Here is a 19,886-nt window from a genome sequence, read left to right on the forward strand (position 1 = left end):
TATATACATATCTTTCCTTATATGTTAAAGTATGTATATATAATTTCCAGATATTTTTTGAATATAAATAGTAAAAAAAGTAAAAATCCTGAACCCTTATGTATGTATGTATATGCATGATATCTATATATCTATGTCTATATTATATATTTAGTGTGAGCTTTATGGGAAACAGAAAATTTTGATTTCTTTGGATTCTCTACTTTGGCTTTCTGTGAAGACATTCATTGTGAACCTAAAATGGTCAAAGTGAGCATGAGACTCTTAGACAAAATAACTGTAGACCAAAAATAAAGGTAAACTTCAGGCATAAAGAGGGAGCACTGCGGAGGAGCTTATACGCAATGTATGCATACTTGGAAAGCTGGCATTTAAATATTATTTTCTGTCCTTACGGGTATTTATTCACTTAAATGTATTCAACTGTTTTGTTTTTTTTTTTTTTCGGTTTAAAGACACACACAGTTGATCTCCCTCTAACTTTGTTTGCTAAAGTAGAGCTATGAAGTTTGAGTGACAAACGTTGAAAAGTCCCACTGTGTTCTTGTTACTATTATTATTCTATTCTGAGTAAATGAAAACAACATGTGGAGCAGGGGTGGGAGATCCCTTGTACTTGTTTGGCTTATAATTCAAATAGAAAAGATAAAGTACAAGGCTGAGAATGGTGACTTGTAAATACGTTTGTATCATACACTTTATATGCATATAATTTATGTAGTTCTAAGTGAATAAAAAAGTCATTAATTTAACGTAAACACAGCAATAAGTAATTAGTGGAATTCCACTTTTTGATAATAGTCACAATAAAACATTATTTTATTTTTCACAAATTTTTTTTTTACTAAAAAAACGCTTACTGCATTCTGAGCACTAAAAACTATCTTGTCCATAAACAAGCTTGTTAATTCAGTGGATTATATATTATACATTTCAAAGCTCTATTGGCACATTCCTTATTTCACAGACTGTTAGTTTGTAAAGTTTAAGTTCAGTATTTCAGGTAGTTTCATCTCCAAACATTGAAAGAATGCCAAAATGTACTTGCTCACCAGTTTCACCTTTGAAGTGTCTATAACCTTCACAATAGCAACGGTTTTCTCTTTCTCCTTCATCATTTTCTTTTCCTTAAACTTACACACCATCACCAGGAGCGCTGTGCAGAAATGCCTGCGCGACGGTGAACTTTGGCTCTTCCTTGGACTTTAAGACTAATCTGGTCTAGACTGTGACATAGAAAAGCTCGCTTGTTGATGTTACCAGTCCTTCCAAGTTCCAACCAAGCACACGGGGTGGTTAATATTTACTCAGCCCTCCCCTCTGGAATCATCTTGAACTATGACAGTTGACTGAGATTGCCAAATGCCACCAGCATTGATAGACACCGGACTGAGAAATACCTATACATGATAAAAGAAATTACTTACTATGCACAACCATGTCACTTGAAAGGAAGGGGTGAAACTAGACTAATGGGTGGAAATTACAGGGAAACGTATCTAAACTCCGAGGCTAAACAAGCACTCAGCCGGCGTGTGGCAGAGGATCAGATCAGGCGAATGTCCCTTCAAACACCAAGATTCTACACTTCCTCTGAAGCTGCAGGCACAGCTGATTGTCTAGGATTGTTGCATTTGGAATCATACAGGACTGGATTCAAACCCCGTCCCTGTGGTTCACTATCGGTATGGACTTGAGTGACTGGCTGAACTTCTCTAAGTCTCTTTCCTCATCTGTAAACTGGTAATAGGTAATAATAGTCTCTATTGCTTATGTTTGTTGTGTTGATTAAATACAGTTTTTCACCATTTTGCCCTGTCTTTGTCACATAAGTTCCCAAGGCATAGTAGCTGTTATTGTTGTTATCCTTACGGCTACTGCTTTTTTTCCATTAAAAAAATTCTAACTAGTACTGTATAATAGGAAAAATGTTTTCAGTACCCTGTGTGAATTTTATAGTGTCTATTTGCTTAGTACCTATGATGTGCTAGGCATTGTGCAGGCTACTGAAAATAAAATAATGAACAGGTCACTGTCCTAGGCTCCAGAAACAGCAGTGAACAAGACAGCCCAAAACACTATTTTCCAGGAGTTTATTCTCTAGGGATAAGTATATCTATAATAATAAAAGCATAATATGCTAATTAGACCCAAGGAAACTTCCAGACAAAGCCAAGGCTTTGAGGGAAGCCCGGGACCTGGGTGCCAGAGGGAAGCCGGTGCCCGCAGCCAGGTAAAGGAAGGCCTACTCTTACACGAATTTCATAAATCAGGCCTCTAGTAAAATAATAAATAGGATAATTTTTATTACTCAAATCATAAATGAAAGAGGGAATGAAAATGAGATATTGGTTTAGGGAGTGATGGGATGGTGATTTTTAGCAAGGGTGATGTGGAAGGATTCTCTGACAAGGTGATATTGACTAAATGTCTGAAACAAAAGAAGGCTTCCAATCACTGATCTAGAACAACAGCATTCCAAGCCAAGTGAAGGAAGTTCAGTGATCCTAGGATGATAATAAGCTGTCGTGTTCAAGGAGCAGAAAGAAGGCTATAGAGGCCAGCACCCAAAGTTAAAGGGAAGTGCTGACTCTAGGAAAGTGTCTGTATTATTTTCTGAAGATTTCAGGAAGTTAATAGAATGTTACGCAAAGAGAAACAGGATCTAATTTTTGCTTTGTGGGGATCATTCTGATTACTGTGTAAAGAAGAGTTATAAGGGGCAAGAATCATCAGGGAAGTTAGGTTGGAGTCTGTTTCTGAAGTTCAAGTTAGACATGATGGTAGCCTGGAAAGTGTTTTAGTAGAGGAGCTGATAAGAAGTCGTGCAATTCAGGCAGTTTTGGATGCTGTTTAGAAGGGCATATTGATAGATGTGGAAGTGTGGGAGTAAGAGAGAAGAGAGGGAAAATTACTTGGGGGTTTCAAAATGAGCTAAAAACAGATTGGGGGAGACACAAAGCTTCCTTTCAGTCATATTAAGCTTGCTGTACTTAGAAACACCAAGGATGTCAAGTAACTAGTAGGATATATCAGTCTAGCATCTAAGGGAGAAATCTAGGCTCGGAATGGGTTGAGATTACCTATAGGGATTTATAGATACATGAGAAAAGAGGGTCTGTTAGTTTGAGCGTGTCCTCTTAGACAAATCTTAGAGGAGAAAGAACCAGCAATGTGGTGTAAACCCAGAAAATATGGTGCCACAGAATCCTTGGTAGTACTTGGAGAGGGAGACAGTGGTCAAACATGGCAAATGCCACTGAGAAGGCAAGTCAGCTGAGGATGGAGGATTTATTGTTGGCTTCTGCATTTATTGTTTTTTGGTTGTTTGTTTTTGTTTTGTTTTTACATTGGTTGGTTTTAAGATTCTTTTAGAAGTGTGAGGACAATGGCTCTATCAGAGAGTAGAGAATGAATGGTGAAGAAATGGAGGCAGGGTGAAAAATGGAAGCAGTAAGTTTTTTTTGGAAAATGGGGGTCATGCAATGGTGTGGTAACCAGAGATAAAATGTATCCAAAGGGAGTTGGTTCATTCGTTTTTATTTTTAGAGAGCCTTATTAAAGAATAGTGTGATGCTAATATGTATAACCCATTAGATCAGAATAGACTGATGATACGAGAAGGAGTTGCTATTTAGAGAAGGAAACTGCTTTTCTTAAGAATGAGTGGGGTGTAGGACACAAGTAGTAGAGCTGGTTTTAGAGTATGAGCTAGGACAATTATTCTATTTTTATAGAAGGGATGGCACAAAAAATGAAAGCATATACAAATGGTTTAGTAGGACTGATGATAAAAGCTAATGAGTACATTCTAATCTGATTGCATATATTTTCTTTCTGAAATATGTTGTGAAAGAGAAATTAGCTGAAAAAAAATGAGTATGGACAAGGAATCATGGAGATTTGAGAAAAGAGAGGAGATATTAAAATGTTGTCTTAATTAATGGGAATTTTTGCCAGGGAATAGTGATAGCATTATCTGGAAGTAGTGAGAGCCCCAGCAAAACTTTGATAATGTATTTGAGGTGAGTACCACGAGCATTGTGGTGAAATTTTATCCACCTGCTGCTTAGATGAAGATGTGGAATAAGATGAGAAATAAGCTTAACTAGGGTTGGGGTTTTGTCAGGAGAATAACATAAAATAAACTGATAACATGTTAAGAGCATTTGCAAGAGTATTGGTTATGGTGCTTGACCAAAGACTCTAGGCAGGTTAAGGAAGAAAGTTTAAAAATGTTGTGAGTTGGAAGTAATAGCTATTGAAAACAGTGATAGAGTCAATTGATATGGAGTCCCCACAGCTTCAACAATTGGTGAAGAAAGAACATGAGGAAAAAAACAGAATGTGCTGGCCAAAAAGTATAAAATAAAAATGTTATGGGATAGAAAAATTGGTTATAATGAGCTCTAGGATAGCATCATGTGAGAAGATGACTACCAAATAGGGAAGGGGAAAATACCATTCACACTAAGGAGATTGGAAAACTGGAAGGGTCAGTTGTTGATGAAAGCACAATTAAGTTGCTTAAATGTTTCTTGCTTTTTGACCCTTTCCAGTCCTGTTTACATACTTGTTGCAGTAAGAATTAATTTATAGGTGGTTAAATTTTTTGATCAAATAAAAATTGAGATGTAACTTCTGTTTAATTATTCTGAGTCCAGTCACTCAATTCATGAATCTACTCAATTCATTTCTTGATCAGAAATACATGGGCTAAAAAGATCTGTGAAAATCTTGAACTATTTCATTCAACCTAGATTAATTTGAAGAACTTCCACAAGTAATCCAAGCTACAAGTCAGCAGCTTCCAAGTTTCCCACAAACAGAAGTTACACCATGAGTCTTAGTTAAGCCTATGTGCAGTGGTCTGGGATAAATGTTAGCTAATTAACATCCCATTTCTATTGAGACCACATAGCAAAGGAGCTGTACAGTGTCTAAAAGCACACAGTAGACTGCCCCCAGAGACATTGCCTATTTGTATGAGAACTAGAGAAAAATACACTTACAAAACTGCCAGTCAAAAGTAGGTGCAAAATCTATATATATAAAAGCCTAAGCGACCGAGTGACCTAACAAATGGCCGACAGGTCGCTGTGATGTGCACCGACCACCAGGAGGCAGATGCTCAATACAGGAGCTGCCCCCCAGTGGTTAGTGCGCTCCCACAGTGGGAGCCCTGCTCAGCTGACCAATGGGCACCAGCTAATGGCTGGTGAGCACAGCTGCGGCAGCACCAGGCTCTCCAGCTTCCTCAGCAGCACGCTATTGAGCAATATTTATGGCAATACCTTGCTGTAAATACTGGAAGTCTAGAAACACATGGCACAAAGGCTGCGCTCTCATGGAGCTCAAGCTCTATTAAGGAAACACACAATAAACAGCTCAATAACAGCAGCCTGAAGAAATGAAAGCAGGAAGTCAATAGAGCTTGATGGGGAAAAGTGTTGTTTTAGAAAATGGTCGGAGAAGAATTTATTGATATGTGAACAGAGGCATGAATAACATGGGGAAGGGTAGACTTTGGAAAGGAATCAAAAGATACCAAGACCCTAAGTTAGGAGCAAGCTCAGGGTACTTGAGAGTGAGAGGACCAATGGGAAGGAAATGGAGTGAGCAAGGGCAAGAGAGGTTTCAGACACAGTTAAAAAATAGACAAGAAACTTACATTGTAAAATCCTCTAGACCAGTGCTGTCCTACAAAAATTTCTGCAATAATGGGAATAGCCTATATCTGTGCTGTCAATACAGCAGCAACTCACCACATATGGCTACTGAGCTTTTAAATGTGGCCAGTGCAACTGAGGAATTGAATTTTTAATTTTACTCAATCTTTAAAGATTGCATTGAATTAATTTAAAATTAATTTTAAAAACCATATATGGCTAGGGGGTACCATATACAAGAGTTTAGTTCTCGACCATTGCCTGAACATTAGATGTTATTCTATGTGAATTAAGAGGATCTAGGATAATAAATATGCATGTTTAGTTTCTTTGGTTTGTCCAGCCTCTGAAAGTTTTACAGTATATTATGTAGTGTCATTAAATTCAAATTTCAATTTTGTGATATTTCTTCTTTTCCCAGGGGAGAATATTTTTAATTTATTATTTTTTAGTTGACTTTATTGGTGTGACATTGAATTTGTCAAGGTGACATTGGTTCACAAAACCATGCAGGTTTCAAGTGTAAAACTCAATAAAACATCATCTGCACAGTGCATCGCATGCCCAGTGCCCCAGGCAAAGTCCCCCCACCACAGAACCCCACCCCCTTTCCCTCTGGCTATCCCCACACTGTTGGCTGTGTCGATGTGTTATGTATATATGTTTGGGGCTATCCCTACACCTTCTTCATCCAGTCCCCCAAACCCCCTCCGCTCTAACATGTCAGTTTTTTTTGCCTATGTATCCATGGCCTCTGCTTCTATTTTGTTTGTCATGATATTTATTTCATTCACTTTCTGCCATTAAATGGACAGTAAATGTGTTCAAAACAAATGTGAAGAAGACCTAAAGAAGGATGCTAAGCACAATGTATGGTAAATATTGTTCTTTGGGGTGCTATGGCAGTTTCAGTAACAGTTACAGATAGTCACTCATCCCTTTATGTTTCCTGTCTGCTTACACCATAAATAACGCAGTCACTTGCATTTCTATTCTTTTTCCCTTCTGCCTGTAACCATGCTGAGGTTTCTCTTTTTTCAAAGAGAATCCTTTCTTTCCTACATGTGACAGTTCCATCCTCCTTGGAGGCTCTGTTTTTGCCTTTAACATCTTTATTTCTTATTTCTGTCATCCACCAACATAAATATCTTTTCCCCTAATTTACTGGAGAAGTTGGTTCTTCTATTATCCTATTGATTTAAAGATCTAGTCCAAAACTTTGCTTTACAGCTTCCAAGACTCTTCATTGTTAAATATCTTGGAATTTAGTTGATATTTTTAAAAACCCAGCAAATACAACATTTTGCATCAGATGAAACAGGATTAACAGATCAGACAAAAGCATAATTACAAATCTGCAAAATAAGCATCCTTAAAGTGATAGATGAAGATAATTAAATACAAAAAAGAACATGTTATTTTGACTAAAATCAAAATGGAGATAATAGATGTAGAAAGTATGAGGTTCAAGGACAAAGAAAATCATTTATAAGATGCAAGTGATTTAAAAGTAAAAGTCCACAAAAGACCAAGGATCAGGCTTTTCAATATCACAGGGTGCTCAAATACAATAGCGATAATTTTTGAAGTATTGAAGGTATGTGACGTTGAACCTAAACATTTACAACCAAGAATTTATCCTGAAAGTATATGGGTGAGATAAAATGTTTCTTAGGGAAAGAAACTCAGAAGCTTTAAAGCAAAAACAAACTTTTAAAAACACTCTTTCAGGAGGTAATTAGTCAGATGATAACTACAACTATGAAATCAATACAAAAAATAAAAAGAATGAGTAAATAGCAGTAAAAATTTTGTGGTATAAATGACAAATTATCCTATATAATAAAGAGGTGATATGCAAATTGACTGTCACACCCTCACACAAGATGGCCAGCAGGGGAGGGCAGTTGGGAGCAATAGGGCCAGCAGGGAAGCAGTTAGACATCGATCAGGCTGACAGGCGAGTGGTTAGGGGGTGAACAGGCTGGCAGGCAGAAGCAGTTAGGGGCAATCAGGCAGGCAGGCAGGCGAGCAGTTGGGAGCCAGCAGTCCTGGATTGTGAGAGGGATGTCCAACTGCTGGTTTAGGCCTGATCTCACTGGCAGTCAGATATCCCCCAAGGGGTCCTATATTGGAAAGGGTATAGCCTGGGCTGAGAGACATTCCCCCTCCCACCCACCCCCCGCCCCTGTGCATGAATTTCATGCACCAGGCCTCTAAAATTATATATATATATATATATATTGAGAGAGAGAGAGAGAGAGAGAGAAACTTAATGTGTCCAATGCTGGATAGAAAAAAAAAAGATGGCAAATAAGGAAACAGAATGTATAGTAATTAAAAAAACACCTAAAAAAGATAACTATTATAGCCTAATAGTACACTAATTATAAAAATGTAAATAAGTTAACAAACTAACCAAGAATCTCTTGAATTTGATTTTAGAAAGTTATTGCAATAGTATATTTATAAAATATACGTTTAAAATAAAACATTTGAGAAAGCTTAAAGCAAACTGAAAAGTTGTACCACAAATATGACTATAAGGAAAGCCACAGTAGCAACTTTAGTATTAAGCCATATTAAATGTAAGGTAAGATTTTAAAGAAAAAATAACTCCAAGCAATCATAAAGGCATATGCACCTAAAAATACCTACAGTAACAACCATCAGAATTCTATGTAAAAATAAAGTAACTATTATTGATGAATATTGTAGCTCACCACTATCAACATTATAAATCTGAATTTAACTCTTCACCTATTCTCTATACCATGCCTTGGGTCATGTCATCCTCTAAATTACTCCATTTCTAAAATCTGAATTCCATTATCTCACTCATCAAATACAACCTTCCTTTATATCCAATCTTGACCTTCTGGCAGATCAAATGAACAATTTTCATTTTATTACTCTCTATGCTTTTGTCCTATTATCTTTCTGCACAACCATCCCAAATATCCATGGAGTTCAACTTCTCCCACTGCTATAAACTCTGAATTCAAGGTGGAATGGCTTTTGCCTACTATCCTAAAGAAATCCCTTTGGTTGCTATTTTCTTTGACTTTTTGACTTCCAAATTCAATAGATATTTTTCAGTGCTTATTTTACTAGACTCAACTGCAACATTTAAGTGTGTGGATCATTCCTTTCCTCTTTAAGCTAACTCTTTCTTTAGCTCCAGTGACACCATACTGCTTATCTTTTTACATTATCTTGATGGCCCCTCTCCTTTGAGCACCCTTAAATGTTGGTGATATCCTCAATCCTATCCCGGTTCACCACGCTTCTCAGTAGATTCTTGCTCTTCAGGAACTCTCTCATTTAAGTTTTCAAGTATCACCTGCATGCTGACAACTCTCAAATCTCTTCATTCAGTCTATATAATTTCTCCTCAAGGCAAACTTGAATATCTAGCTGTCACCAGCATCTCCATATGGTGGTCTCACAGCTACTTCAGTCCTAACATGTTCAAATAGAGGGCCTCATCATCTCTCCCTGCACTACAGAAATAACTTCTCAACTCAGGCTTCTTCTCCTACATGGCTGACAGAATAATATTAAAGCCAAACCTGATTATGTCAGTACAGCCCCCACATTTAAACCCTTAAGGATGTGATATTGCCTAACAGAGAGTACCAGCCTTCCTGTGATTTGTCCATTGTCTACTTATCTGGCCTCTCTTTTTACCACCGTCTGCTTAATCTGCTTCTCACTTTCTACTCACCTCATGCTGTTTCCCATCTCTATTCTTGGTTTATGCTATCTCAGCTGGCTCAGTATCCCACTAGCCATTTTCCTCTAAGTCAGTGGTTCTCAACCTTGGCTGCACATTAGAATCACCCGGGAATCTTTTTAAAATCCTGATTTCTGGGCCTCATCCTCCAGAAATTCTGTTTCTTTGTTATGGGGTGGGGCCACAACATTAGTAACAAAGAAACAGAATTTCTGGAGGATGAGGCCCAGAAATCAGGATTTTAAAAAGGTTCCCGGGTGATTCTAATGTGCAGCCAAGGTTGAGAACCACTGCTCTAAGTCTTATTGATTCTTCTGATAAGAACAGCATATCTCGGTTCCTATATACACATACCGTTGCTCTTTCTACATAATATTATAATTATGTGCTTACTTTTTTTTCATCTTCCCCTCAACTTGGAGCTCCTAAAAGGTACAGGAGATAAGAAAAACAAGGCAATGAATAATTAAAGTGTAGTTTGTACTGTGAAAATCCTCTGATAAGTTCAATTTTTATCCATATGATAATATGTGTTACTATAAAAACCCAGAGAACAGGCACCCAGTTCCTCACAGAGAACACCAGGGAAAGTACCCTAGAGAAGAAACATGAAATGAATTTGTAAGAGTGAGTTGAAATTATGCAGACAAATGGAGAATGAATGGGTAGTTGGTAAAGAAAAGATTAAAAGAGAAAACATGGCCACTGTGAGAATCATATGGCTGAAACCAACAGGGCTAAAACACAGAGCACTATCATAAGTGTGTGTCAGGAGACAAGAATTAAGTGTAGAAGGGTCCTATGTGCCATGAGTACAAATTTGGATTTTATCCTGGAAAGACCCATATTATAAAAAGCCGCTTTTTATTTTTGTATTTCATTGTCTCAGAGGCCTTTAGTCACAAAGCTACTCCTAGTTCCAACCCCCAAATCCTGAATCTAAGGGTCCTCTCAAGGACTTATTCTGTGGTAGCTCTGATTTTTCTGGGGTCTTCTTTGAATTAATGAAACGTCCCTTAATGTCACAGGAGGACAAGCTTAGGGGAAAGAAACACCAAAAGATGACAGCGTCCACCATCTCCTGAGCCGCCACACTGCCCTTGGGTTCGGAACTTTAAAAGTGTAAGTATCAGCCCTAGTCATTCTATCTCCGTGGACAGAGCATCAGCCTGCGAAATGAAGGGCGCTGAGTTCAATTCTGGTCTAGGACACATACCTTAGCTGCAGGCTCGATCCTCAACACACTGATGTTTCTCTCTTTCTGTCTCTCCCCCTCCCTTGCACTTTCTCTAAAAATCAATGGAAAAATATTCCCTGGTGAGAATTAATAACAACAACAAAAAGTGTAAGCATCCAAACAATTCTTCAAGGTGTAGAAATGTTGACGAGAAAGATTAAGAACTGAGACCACACAGCTAGTCAGAGTGTATGACTCTAAAGAATGCACAAGTTCTGCATTGTTACATGGATTCCTAGCACCAGTCAAAGAATATTGGGATATTGCAAAACATAGGATACATCTTAGCTTTTAAAGATAACCAGAATGTGAATGATGGCAGGATGTGAAAACGTGTACACAAGTCAAATTCAAAGAGAACACACACTGATTAAAACTATAACATTGATTTAAATTATGATTTAAAGAGCATCAATGATGGAAGAGACTTCTATATACATATTTTGAAGTATTGTGACTAATAAAATTTGTCTGTAATCAATGTGATCATTCCCCTTACAATACTCTAGAGTGTCAACCCTTTCAAGCCATGCAATTTCTTTTGGCCGATATCACCTAAGAGCTCACAAAGATCACATTAATTTCTCTTATAATGTATGAACTTATTACTTTTTCAAAAGTAAGTTGTGTGCCTAACAATAAAAACATTTACTAAGAAAAACTGAGAAGACTGATATATGTTAATTATTCGTTCTTATTTTTTAGAACACATATTTCATAAGACATATAATAAGATCATTTCTGGGTTCTGCCTAGAATTGGCTGGCATATGCATATCCTTAGGGATTTGTCTTTTTCCTTTAGAAATAACTCTCACACAAGGAAATGAACTTTGGAAGAACGTGGTTGTAAGATAAATTGTACTGGGTTAGTTCTAATATTTACTGTACAGATGATTTTCATTCTACATACATTTTTATGATCTTCATAGAGTGACTAGAGAATCTAGTTCTACATTTGGGAGGGGGGATTCCTTATAGACCAACTATTGAAAAGTTTAAGTAAATATACATGTAGAGATTTATATTCAGTTTTGGATTTCAATGAATCTTGTTTTGTGGTTGTTTTATATTTCATTAAACAATATACCAGATTCTTATGTTTTTTACCTCTTCCAGATTCACATAAAACTTGTACACACAATAAAAATCTTTATCATTTGGAATTCAAATAATAGGATATTAAGCATTACTCTTTTATAGCTGGAGGCTACGGACTTAATATCTAAAAAGCAGTGACCTGAAATCAGTAATATCCATCAGGAATGTATATTGGGAAATTAAACCTGGGAGATCATAGAACCATGGCTCCCTCTAACAAATCAAATGGGAAAAGAAAAAAAAAAGGAAAGAATAGAAAGTTCAGTTATTAATATAGTTTTTCTGAGATATTAAAAAAAGTTTTTCCCCCAGTTCTAGTTGTTTCCCAGTACAATTCATTCTTTGACATTTTTTGAAGGCTCACGTACAATTAAGTCACAATAAGTATAAGTTCCCTGAAGCTAGATACTCTCATTCATTTGGCATCTTTAGTGCCTCGTAGTAAACAGTAGTTTTTAAAAGTAGAAATGAATAAGTAGATAATCAATAGTAAAATATTCCATGTATAATTCCAAAATGCAAGAAGGTTATTAGTCTTATTCTAATGAACATTTCTAGAGCACTTATGTACTACTACTCAAACTTCTGCCTGTTTTATTTTTAATGTGTATTTAAGGTAATATAACTATTGATAAATAATGTAAATTAATTTAGTCAAAAATCTTTAAAATTAAAGCTAAATATCTTGAGGGAGTTTCCAAGATGGCAGCAGCGTAGGTGAAAGTTAAACTCACCTTCTCCTAGGACCAAACCAAAATTATGGAAGAATCAACCTGCATGACCAACTAAAGACTAGCTGAACCTTTGTCTTATAACCAAGGATTTATAGAAAAAGCCACATCAAGACTCACTGGAAGGGTGAACACTGAAAAGAAAAGGCCTGACATCCGCATGGGGCCATTAGAAATCTGAAGGCATAGTTCAGCTGCTAAGGTCCGCCCTGAGGAGCAAGAATTCTTCAATCATGATCCTCAACCAGAACCAGAGAAGAAGAGGATCCCATGTAACATCTGACTGTGAAAATCAGCAAGGATTTGTTTGCTAGGGCATGACAGGATTCTGCTAGAAAATCAGGCTCCCTCTTAAAGGGCCAGCACACAAAATATCACGCATGACCACTCATCCTGAACATCACGGAGGGAAAGCAGATAAAGCAAACTAGAGTCAGGCAGGGAGGGACTGGGTAGTGTGGCTTTATGAAGAAGGTTAATGGAACAGCAGCTAAGGTCCTAGGCTGAGGCCCTCTTCTACACCACCCAGCGATGTCATCTTTACTGGGTTGAGCATCAAACGGCATCACACTGGAAACTGACTTGGCTTCACCCTTCTGACTGCCTGTGGCTCCTTTCTTCCAAGCTGGGACCCTGTGTGGGAGTCTGCATGCTGTAGCCAGTTTGGGCCCACAGTAAAGATGCCCATGGAGGACTCTTGAGGAGGTCTTGGCAAACCCTGGGACTGTCAGAAACAGAATTGTGTGGCTCTAGGTTGAGGGCCTTCTTTCTTTTGCCAACCTAATGGGTGCCACCATTCTTATGTAGAGCCCTGCCTCCCCATGGCCAAATCTTGGTGGTTTTTAGCCTGATAAATACTGCTGGCCTCACCCTGAAGACTCCTTAAGTCTCAGCCTTACCACAAAGATCCTTGGGCCTCTGGCAGCTGGTGGATGGCTATGGTGTACTCTGGGACAATTGCTGAATGGCCTTAGACCCAGCACTAGCATGAAGTTTGAATCTGTATCAACCTGGTGACTCACTAAGAAACTACCTCATAGAACTTGCATACCACAAGAAGCTCTTTCAGGACTGAGCCTAACAGGTGTCTGGCAAACAGAGGTGGATTTCAGGGTGCCTTGGGCCTTTTGCTGACCTGACCTGGACTCTCTGCTGATGTCAGTCAGCCATGGTCTGAATCCTGGCCCCTCCCATGTGCACCCAGGCCTAGCAGAGGTGGCCAAAATTTGTGGATCACTTGGGAGCTCCTAAAAGGTAGCTCAGAGCCAGTCACAGGCAGTGTCTGACACTGACCTCCACCAGATTTTCCCAAGAGGCTCCAGAACTAACGCATTTACCTTGTGGTTGGCTTTACACCACATCAGAGCATGACACAGTTAGCGCCACAAGAGACACATCCCAAAGGAAAATCTCAGCAGGCACCAGACACTGCAGGGGTTAATTTTACTTTGTGGGATCAGTCATTGCAAAGCAGCTTGTACACTGTGGTCCAGGTCAATCTTCACTTTCAGTGAGCAAAGAGTCAAGGCAATCCACAAACAGGCCAACAAAAATCAAAACAGAACTGCTACAAGCAGACTCACATAACCCACACAAAAAAACATTGCCAGAGCACCTAGCTCAGGTGACCAGAGAGACTGTGCAAATGATCCCCACAGAATGCCTACACTATAAGGTCACCATAACAAGACTGGGAAACATAGCAGATCTACCTAATACACAAGCAAATACATAGAGACAGCCAAAATGGGGAGACAAATAAGCATTCCCCAAATGAAAGAATAGGAGAAATTGCCAGAAAATGAACTAAATGAAATGAGGCAGGTACTCTGCCAGATACAGAGTTCAAAAAATTATTATAAGGATTTTCAAGGGACTTGGGGGAAGAATGGATGAACTCAGTGAAAATTTAAAGATATAGTAAGCATAAAAAGGGACACAGAACCCATAAAAAATAATCAGACAGAAATGAAGAATACAATATTTGAAATAAATCATATGCTTGAAAGAATCAACAGCAGATGAGTTGAAGCAGGTAATTGAATCAGTAATTTGTAAGACAAGGCAGCAGAAAACACTGAATCAGAACAGCAAAAAGAATAAAGTTTTTTTAAAATAAGGGTATTTTAAGGGATCTCTGAGACACCATAATGAGTAACTTCTGCATCATAGAGGTATCAAAAGGAAAAGCGAGAGAGGAAGGGATTGAAAACAATGGATTCTCTAACCTGGTGAAGAAAAAAGACACACAAGTCCATGAAACAAAGATAGTCCTAAACAAGATGAACTCAAAGAGGCACACACCAAAACAGATTATAATTAAAATGGCAGAGGTCTAAGACAAAAAGAAAAATCCTAAAAGCTAAAATAGAACAGTTACTTACCTACAAAAGAGCTCCCATTAAACTATAAGCTGATTTCTCAACAGAACCATTTTAGACTGGAAGGGTTTGGCATGAAATATTCAAAGTGAAGAAAGGTAAGGACCTACAATCAAGATTAGTGTAACTGATGACCATTTAAAATTGAAGGAGAAATAATGAAGTTTGCAGACAAGAAAAAGCTAAAGGAATTAATGACCATCAAACTAGTTTTACAAAAAATGTTAAATGGACTTCTTTAAGAAGAAGAAAGAGTCTGACTAGCGTGTCTCAGTGGTTGAGAATTGACCCATGAACAAGGAGGTTGGTGGCTGGTTCGCTTCCTGGTCAGGGCACATGCCCGGGTTGCAGGCTCAATCCCCAGCAGGGGCATGCAGGAAGCAGCCAATTGATGATGTTTCCCTCTCATTAATGTTTCTATCTCTCTATCCCTCTTCCTTCCTCTCTCTACAAAAATGAAAGATAAAAATGATATAATCATATCAATAGCTGTAGAAAATTTGACAAAACTGAGCACCCATTAATGATAAAAAGTATCAGGAAAGTGGGAATAGAGGGATCATAATGCAACATAATAAAAGCAATATCTGACAAACCCACAACTAACATTATACTTAATGGGGAAAAACTGCAAGCGTCTCCCTTAAGAGTAGAAACTAGACAGAGATTATTCATTTACATCACTATTATTCAACACTAGAGGCCCAGTGCACAAATTCGTGCATGGGTGGGGTCCAGCCAGCCTTCCCCGATCTGGACAATCAGGGCCAGGGGGTGGGGCTGTGGGAGGTTGGCCAGCTGGCCCTGCTCCCAACTGGACCAGTTGGACGGCTGCAGTGTGCATCATAGCGACCGGTCATTCTGGTCATTCCAGTCATTCTGGTCATTCTGGTCATTCCAGTCACTTGGCTTTTATATATATAGATAGTACTATAAATCCTAGTCACAGCAATAAGATAAGAAGAAAGAGGGGGAAAAGGCATCTATTTAGAAAAGAAGATGTAAAACTGCCATTATTTACTGATGACATGATACTATATGTAGTGAACCCTAAAGATTCTACCAAAAAACTAATAGAACTGATCAATGAATTCAGAAATGTAGCAGGATATAAAAGAAATATTAAGAAGTGGATCATATTTTTGTATACAAAAAAAGAACTATCAGCAAGAGAAACTAAAAAAAAATCCATTTATAATCATATAAAAAAATAATGAAATACATAGAAATAGATTTAACAAAGGAGGTAAAAAACCTGTTCTCAGAAAATGGTAATATTTGAAGAAATAAATCAAACAAGATACAAAAAAATGGAAGCATATATCATTTTTATACTTAGAAGAAATTAACATCATTTAAATGTCTATATTACTGAGAAATCTTTAGGTTCAACACAATTCCTATAAAAATACCAATGGTGTATTTCACTGAACTAGAACAAATAATCCAAAGATTTATATGAAACCTTAAAAGACTTAAAATAGTCACAGCAAACTTGAGAAAGAAGAGCAAAGTTAAAGGTATCAGGCTACCTGATATCAAATTATTAGTGGCCCAGTGCATAAAGATCATGCGGGGGGGGGGGGGGGGTATCCTTCAGCCCAGCCTGCATCTTCTCCAATCTGGGACCTGATCCTTGTGGGATCTGGCCTAAATCGGTAGTCAGACATCCCTCTCGCAATCCGGAACCACTGGCTCCTATCTGCTCACCTGCCTGCCTGCCTGATCAACCCTAACCAACCCCCCTCTGGCCTGATCACCCCCAACTGCCCTCCCCTGCCAACCCGATCACCCCTAACCACCTCTGCCTCAGCCCTACCACATGGCTTTGTCCGGAAAGACTGCCGGAAGGTCTCCTGGAAGGTCTTCCGGTCTAATTAGCATATTACCCTTTTATTAGTATAGATACTATAAGGCTAGTAATTAAAACAGAATGGCACTGGCATAAAAGCAGACATATAGGTAATGGAACAGAAGAGAGCCCATAAATAAACCCATAACCATATGTTTAATTAATATTTAACAAAGGAAGCAAGACAAAATATTGGGTAAAGATAGTCTGATAAGTGATTTTTGATAAATTGTACAGGTACATAAAAAATGAAACTAGATCACCTCCTTATATCACATACAAGGAAAATCTCAAAATGGATTATAGATAAATGTCAGACTCAAAACCATAAAACTAGAAGAAAACAGAAAGTAAAATCTCTGACATTTCTCTTAGTAATTGCTTTTCTGATACATCCCCTCTGGCTAGGGAAAAAAAAATAAGATAGAAACAAATGGGACTATAACAAACTAAAAAGATTTTCTACAGCAAAGAAAACTATCAACAAATCAAAAATACAATCTACTGAATGTGGGGAGATATTTGTCAATGATACATCTGATAAGGAGTTTATATTCAAAATTTATAAAGAACTCATACAACTCAACACCAAAATAACAATCCAATTAAAAATGAATAGATAATCTGAATAGACACTTCTCCAAAGATGACATACATAGAGATCTGAAAAGATACTCAACATCACTAATCATCAGAGAAATGAACATTAAAACCAGAATGAACTATCTCCTCACACCTGTCAGAATGGCTATCTACACTAATAATAGACAAATATGTAAATTGACCATACCTCCATGACACCCCACAGCCAATCAGGAGGGAATATGCAAATTAGTGGGACAAAGATGGCAGTGGCCACGGAGCCAGCTGGAGTGAGCAGGAGGCTTGGGTTGCCACTGGCAATGGAGGAAGCCAAGCTTCCCACCAGCCTGTGCTGGCTGCCAAAGGAGGGGCCTATGGGTGGCGGGGGCCACAGAGCTGGCCTGAGCTTGTGGGAGGCTTGGGTCGCTTGGGCCGGCCTCCGAGGGAGGGGCCTATAAATGGCCCTCAACCCCTCATCCAGGCTGGCCAGGCACCCCAGCGGGAACCCCCACCCTGAAGGGGGTGTGGCGAGCTTGAAAACAGCCCTCAGCCCCTCACCCGAGCTGGCCATGCCCCCCAGTGGGGACCCTCACCCCATGGGGGCATGGCTGGCCTGAAAACTGCCCCAGCCCCATGCCCAGGCTGGCACCTTCCCCAGTTTGTACCCCCACCCTGATCCGGGATACCCTTCAGGGCAAACCAGCCGGCCCCCACCCATACACCAGGCCTCTATCTATACCAGGGGTGGGCAAACTTTTTGACTCGAGGGCCACAGTGGGTTCTTAAACTGGACCGGAGGGCTGGAACAAAAGCATGAATGGAGTGTTTGTGTGAACTAATATAAATTCAAAGTAAACATCATTACATAAAAGGGTACGGTCTTTTTTTTTTTTTTTTAGTTTTATTCATTTCAAACGGGCCAGATCTGGCCCGGGGGCAGTAGTTTGCCCATGGCTGATCTATACTAATAAAAGGGTAATATGCTAATTAGACTAGGAGTCCTTCCAGGAGACCTTCCAGATGTTCTTCTGGACAAAGCCATGGTGGCGCGGCTGAGGTAGAGGCGGTTAGAGGCCAAGAGGAGATGGCAGTTGTGGGTGATCAGGCTGTTGGGGGGGGGTGGCCGTTGGGTGTGATCAGGCCAGCGGGGGAGGGGGAGGCAGTTGAGGGAGAGCAGGCCATCAGTGGGAGTCAGTTGGGGGCAGGCATGGCCAGCCTGAAAATGGCCCTCAGCCCCTTACCCAGGCTGGCCAGGCACCCCAGTGGGAACCCCCACACTGAAGAGGGTGTGGCCAAGCCTGAAAACATCCCCCAAGGGGTCCCAGATTGGAGAGAGTGCAGGCCTGGCTGAGGGACATACACACCCCTTCCCCGTGTACTAATTTTGTGTGCCAGGCCTCTAGTCAATAATAAAGCAACAAACAGCCAGTGCTGGCAATTATATGACAAAAGGGAACCCTCATGCACCGTTGGTGAGAATTCATTGGTGCAGCCATTGTGGAAAGCAGTATGGAGTTACCTCAAAAAATTAAAAATGGAACTTCCTTATGACCCAGCAATTTCTCTTCTGGAAATTTATCTGAAGGAATCAAAACACTAATTTGAAAGAACATATAATGAACAACATAAACTGGTGAACAAAAATAGAACCAGAGACACAGAAGCATTGAACAGACTGTCCAACCTATGAGGGAAGGCACGTGGTAAGGGTGTAGGAGATCAACCAAAGGACTTGTATGCATGCATATGAGCATAACCAATGAACACAGACAGTAGGGAGGTGAGGGCATGTGCTGGGGGATGGGAGGAGCCAGGGAGAGGTCACTGGGGGGAAAAGGGTGACTCATGTAATACTTTAAACAATAAACAATTTAAATTTAAAAAATAATAAGCAAGCAGATATAGATATATTGCCTATATATCTGTACATATTATCTCACATATGTACAAAATCTATCTATCTATTAGCAAATTCTGGTTTTAAATTACAGATGAATCATTTACTAAAAAAGAAAGGAAGGAAGGAAGGAAGGAAGGAAGGAAGGAAGGAAGGAAGGAAGGAAGGAAGGAAGGAAGGGAGGGAGGGAGGGAGGGAGGGAGGGAGGGAGGGAGGGAGGGAGGGAGGGAGGAAAGAAGGAAGGACATATGCACCTCTATGTTCATAACAGCATTATTTACAATAACCAAGATATGAAAGCAACACAAGTGCCCATCAGTAGAGATTGGCTATAGAAGTAATAGTACATGTATATAATAGAATATTACTAGACTACTAATAAAAGAATAAAATCTTATCATTTACCACAGAATGGATGGATCTAGAGGGTATTATGCTAAGTGAAATAAGTTAGGTAGACAAATGTAAATATCATATTATTTCACAGGACAAAACAAATGAACAGACACAACAGAAACAGATTCATAGATATGAATAACAAACTGATGGTAGCCATAGAGGAGGTGGGGTGGGGTATTGGGTGAAAATATTAAGGGGATCAAAAAGTGCAAATGGATAGTCACAAAATAGTCACAGCATAGGGAATATAGTCAATAATAACTATGTATATTTGGTGCCAGATGGGTACTGAAAATATTGGG

At 39.1% G+C, this 19,886-nt stretch overlaps 1 protein-coding gene across 5 annotated transcripts in view; it reads right to left on the minus strand.

Moving 5' to 3' along the window:
* The window catches only part of TFEC (transcription factor EC), an 82,575-nt gene that overhangs the window by 28,781 nt on the left and 33,908 nt on the right, over positions 1 to 19,886 (minus strand). Inside the window, exon 1 of one of the 5 annotated variants that reach the window (XM_059711604.1) lies at positions 1,053 to 1,689. The exons of the other annotated variants lie outside the window; for them this stretch is intronic. Within the exon in view, the coding sequence (XP_059567587.1) occupies positions 1,053 to 1,145 (93 nt within the window). The 5' untranslated portion in view covers positions 1,146 to 1,689. Of the gene's footprint in view, positions 1 to 1,052; positions 1,690 to 19,886 lie in introns of those variants that run through there. 5 annotated transcript variants of the gene reach the window in all.

This window comes from Myotis daubentonii, chromosome 10 (genome assembly GCF_963259705.1).
Source record: "Myotis daubentonii chromosome 10, mMyoDau2.1, whole genome shotgun sequence".
Lineage (NCBI taxonomy): Eukaryota > Metazoa > Chordata > Mammalia > Chiroptera > Vespertilionidae > Myotis > Myotis daubentonii.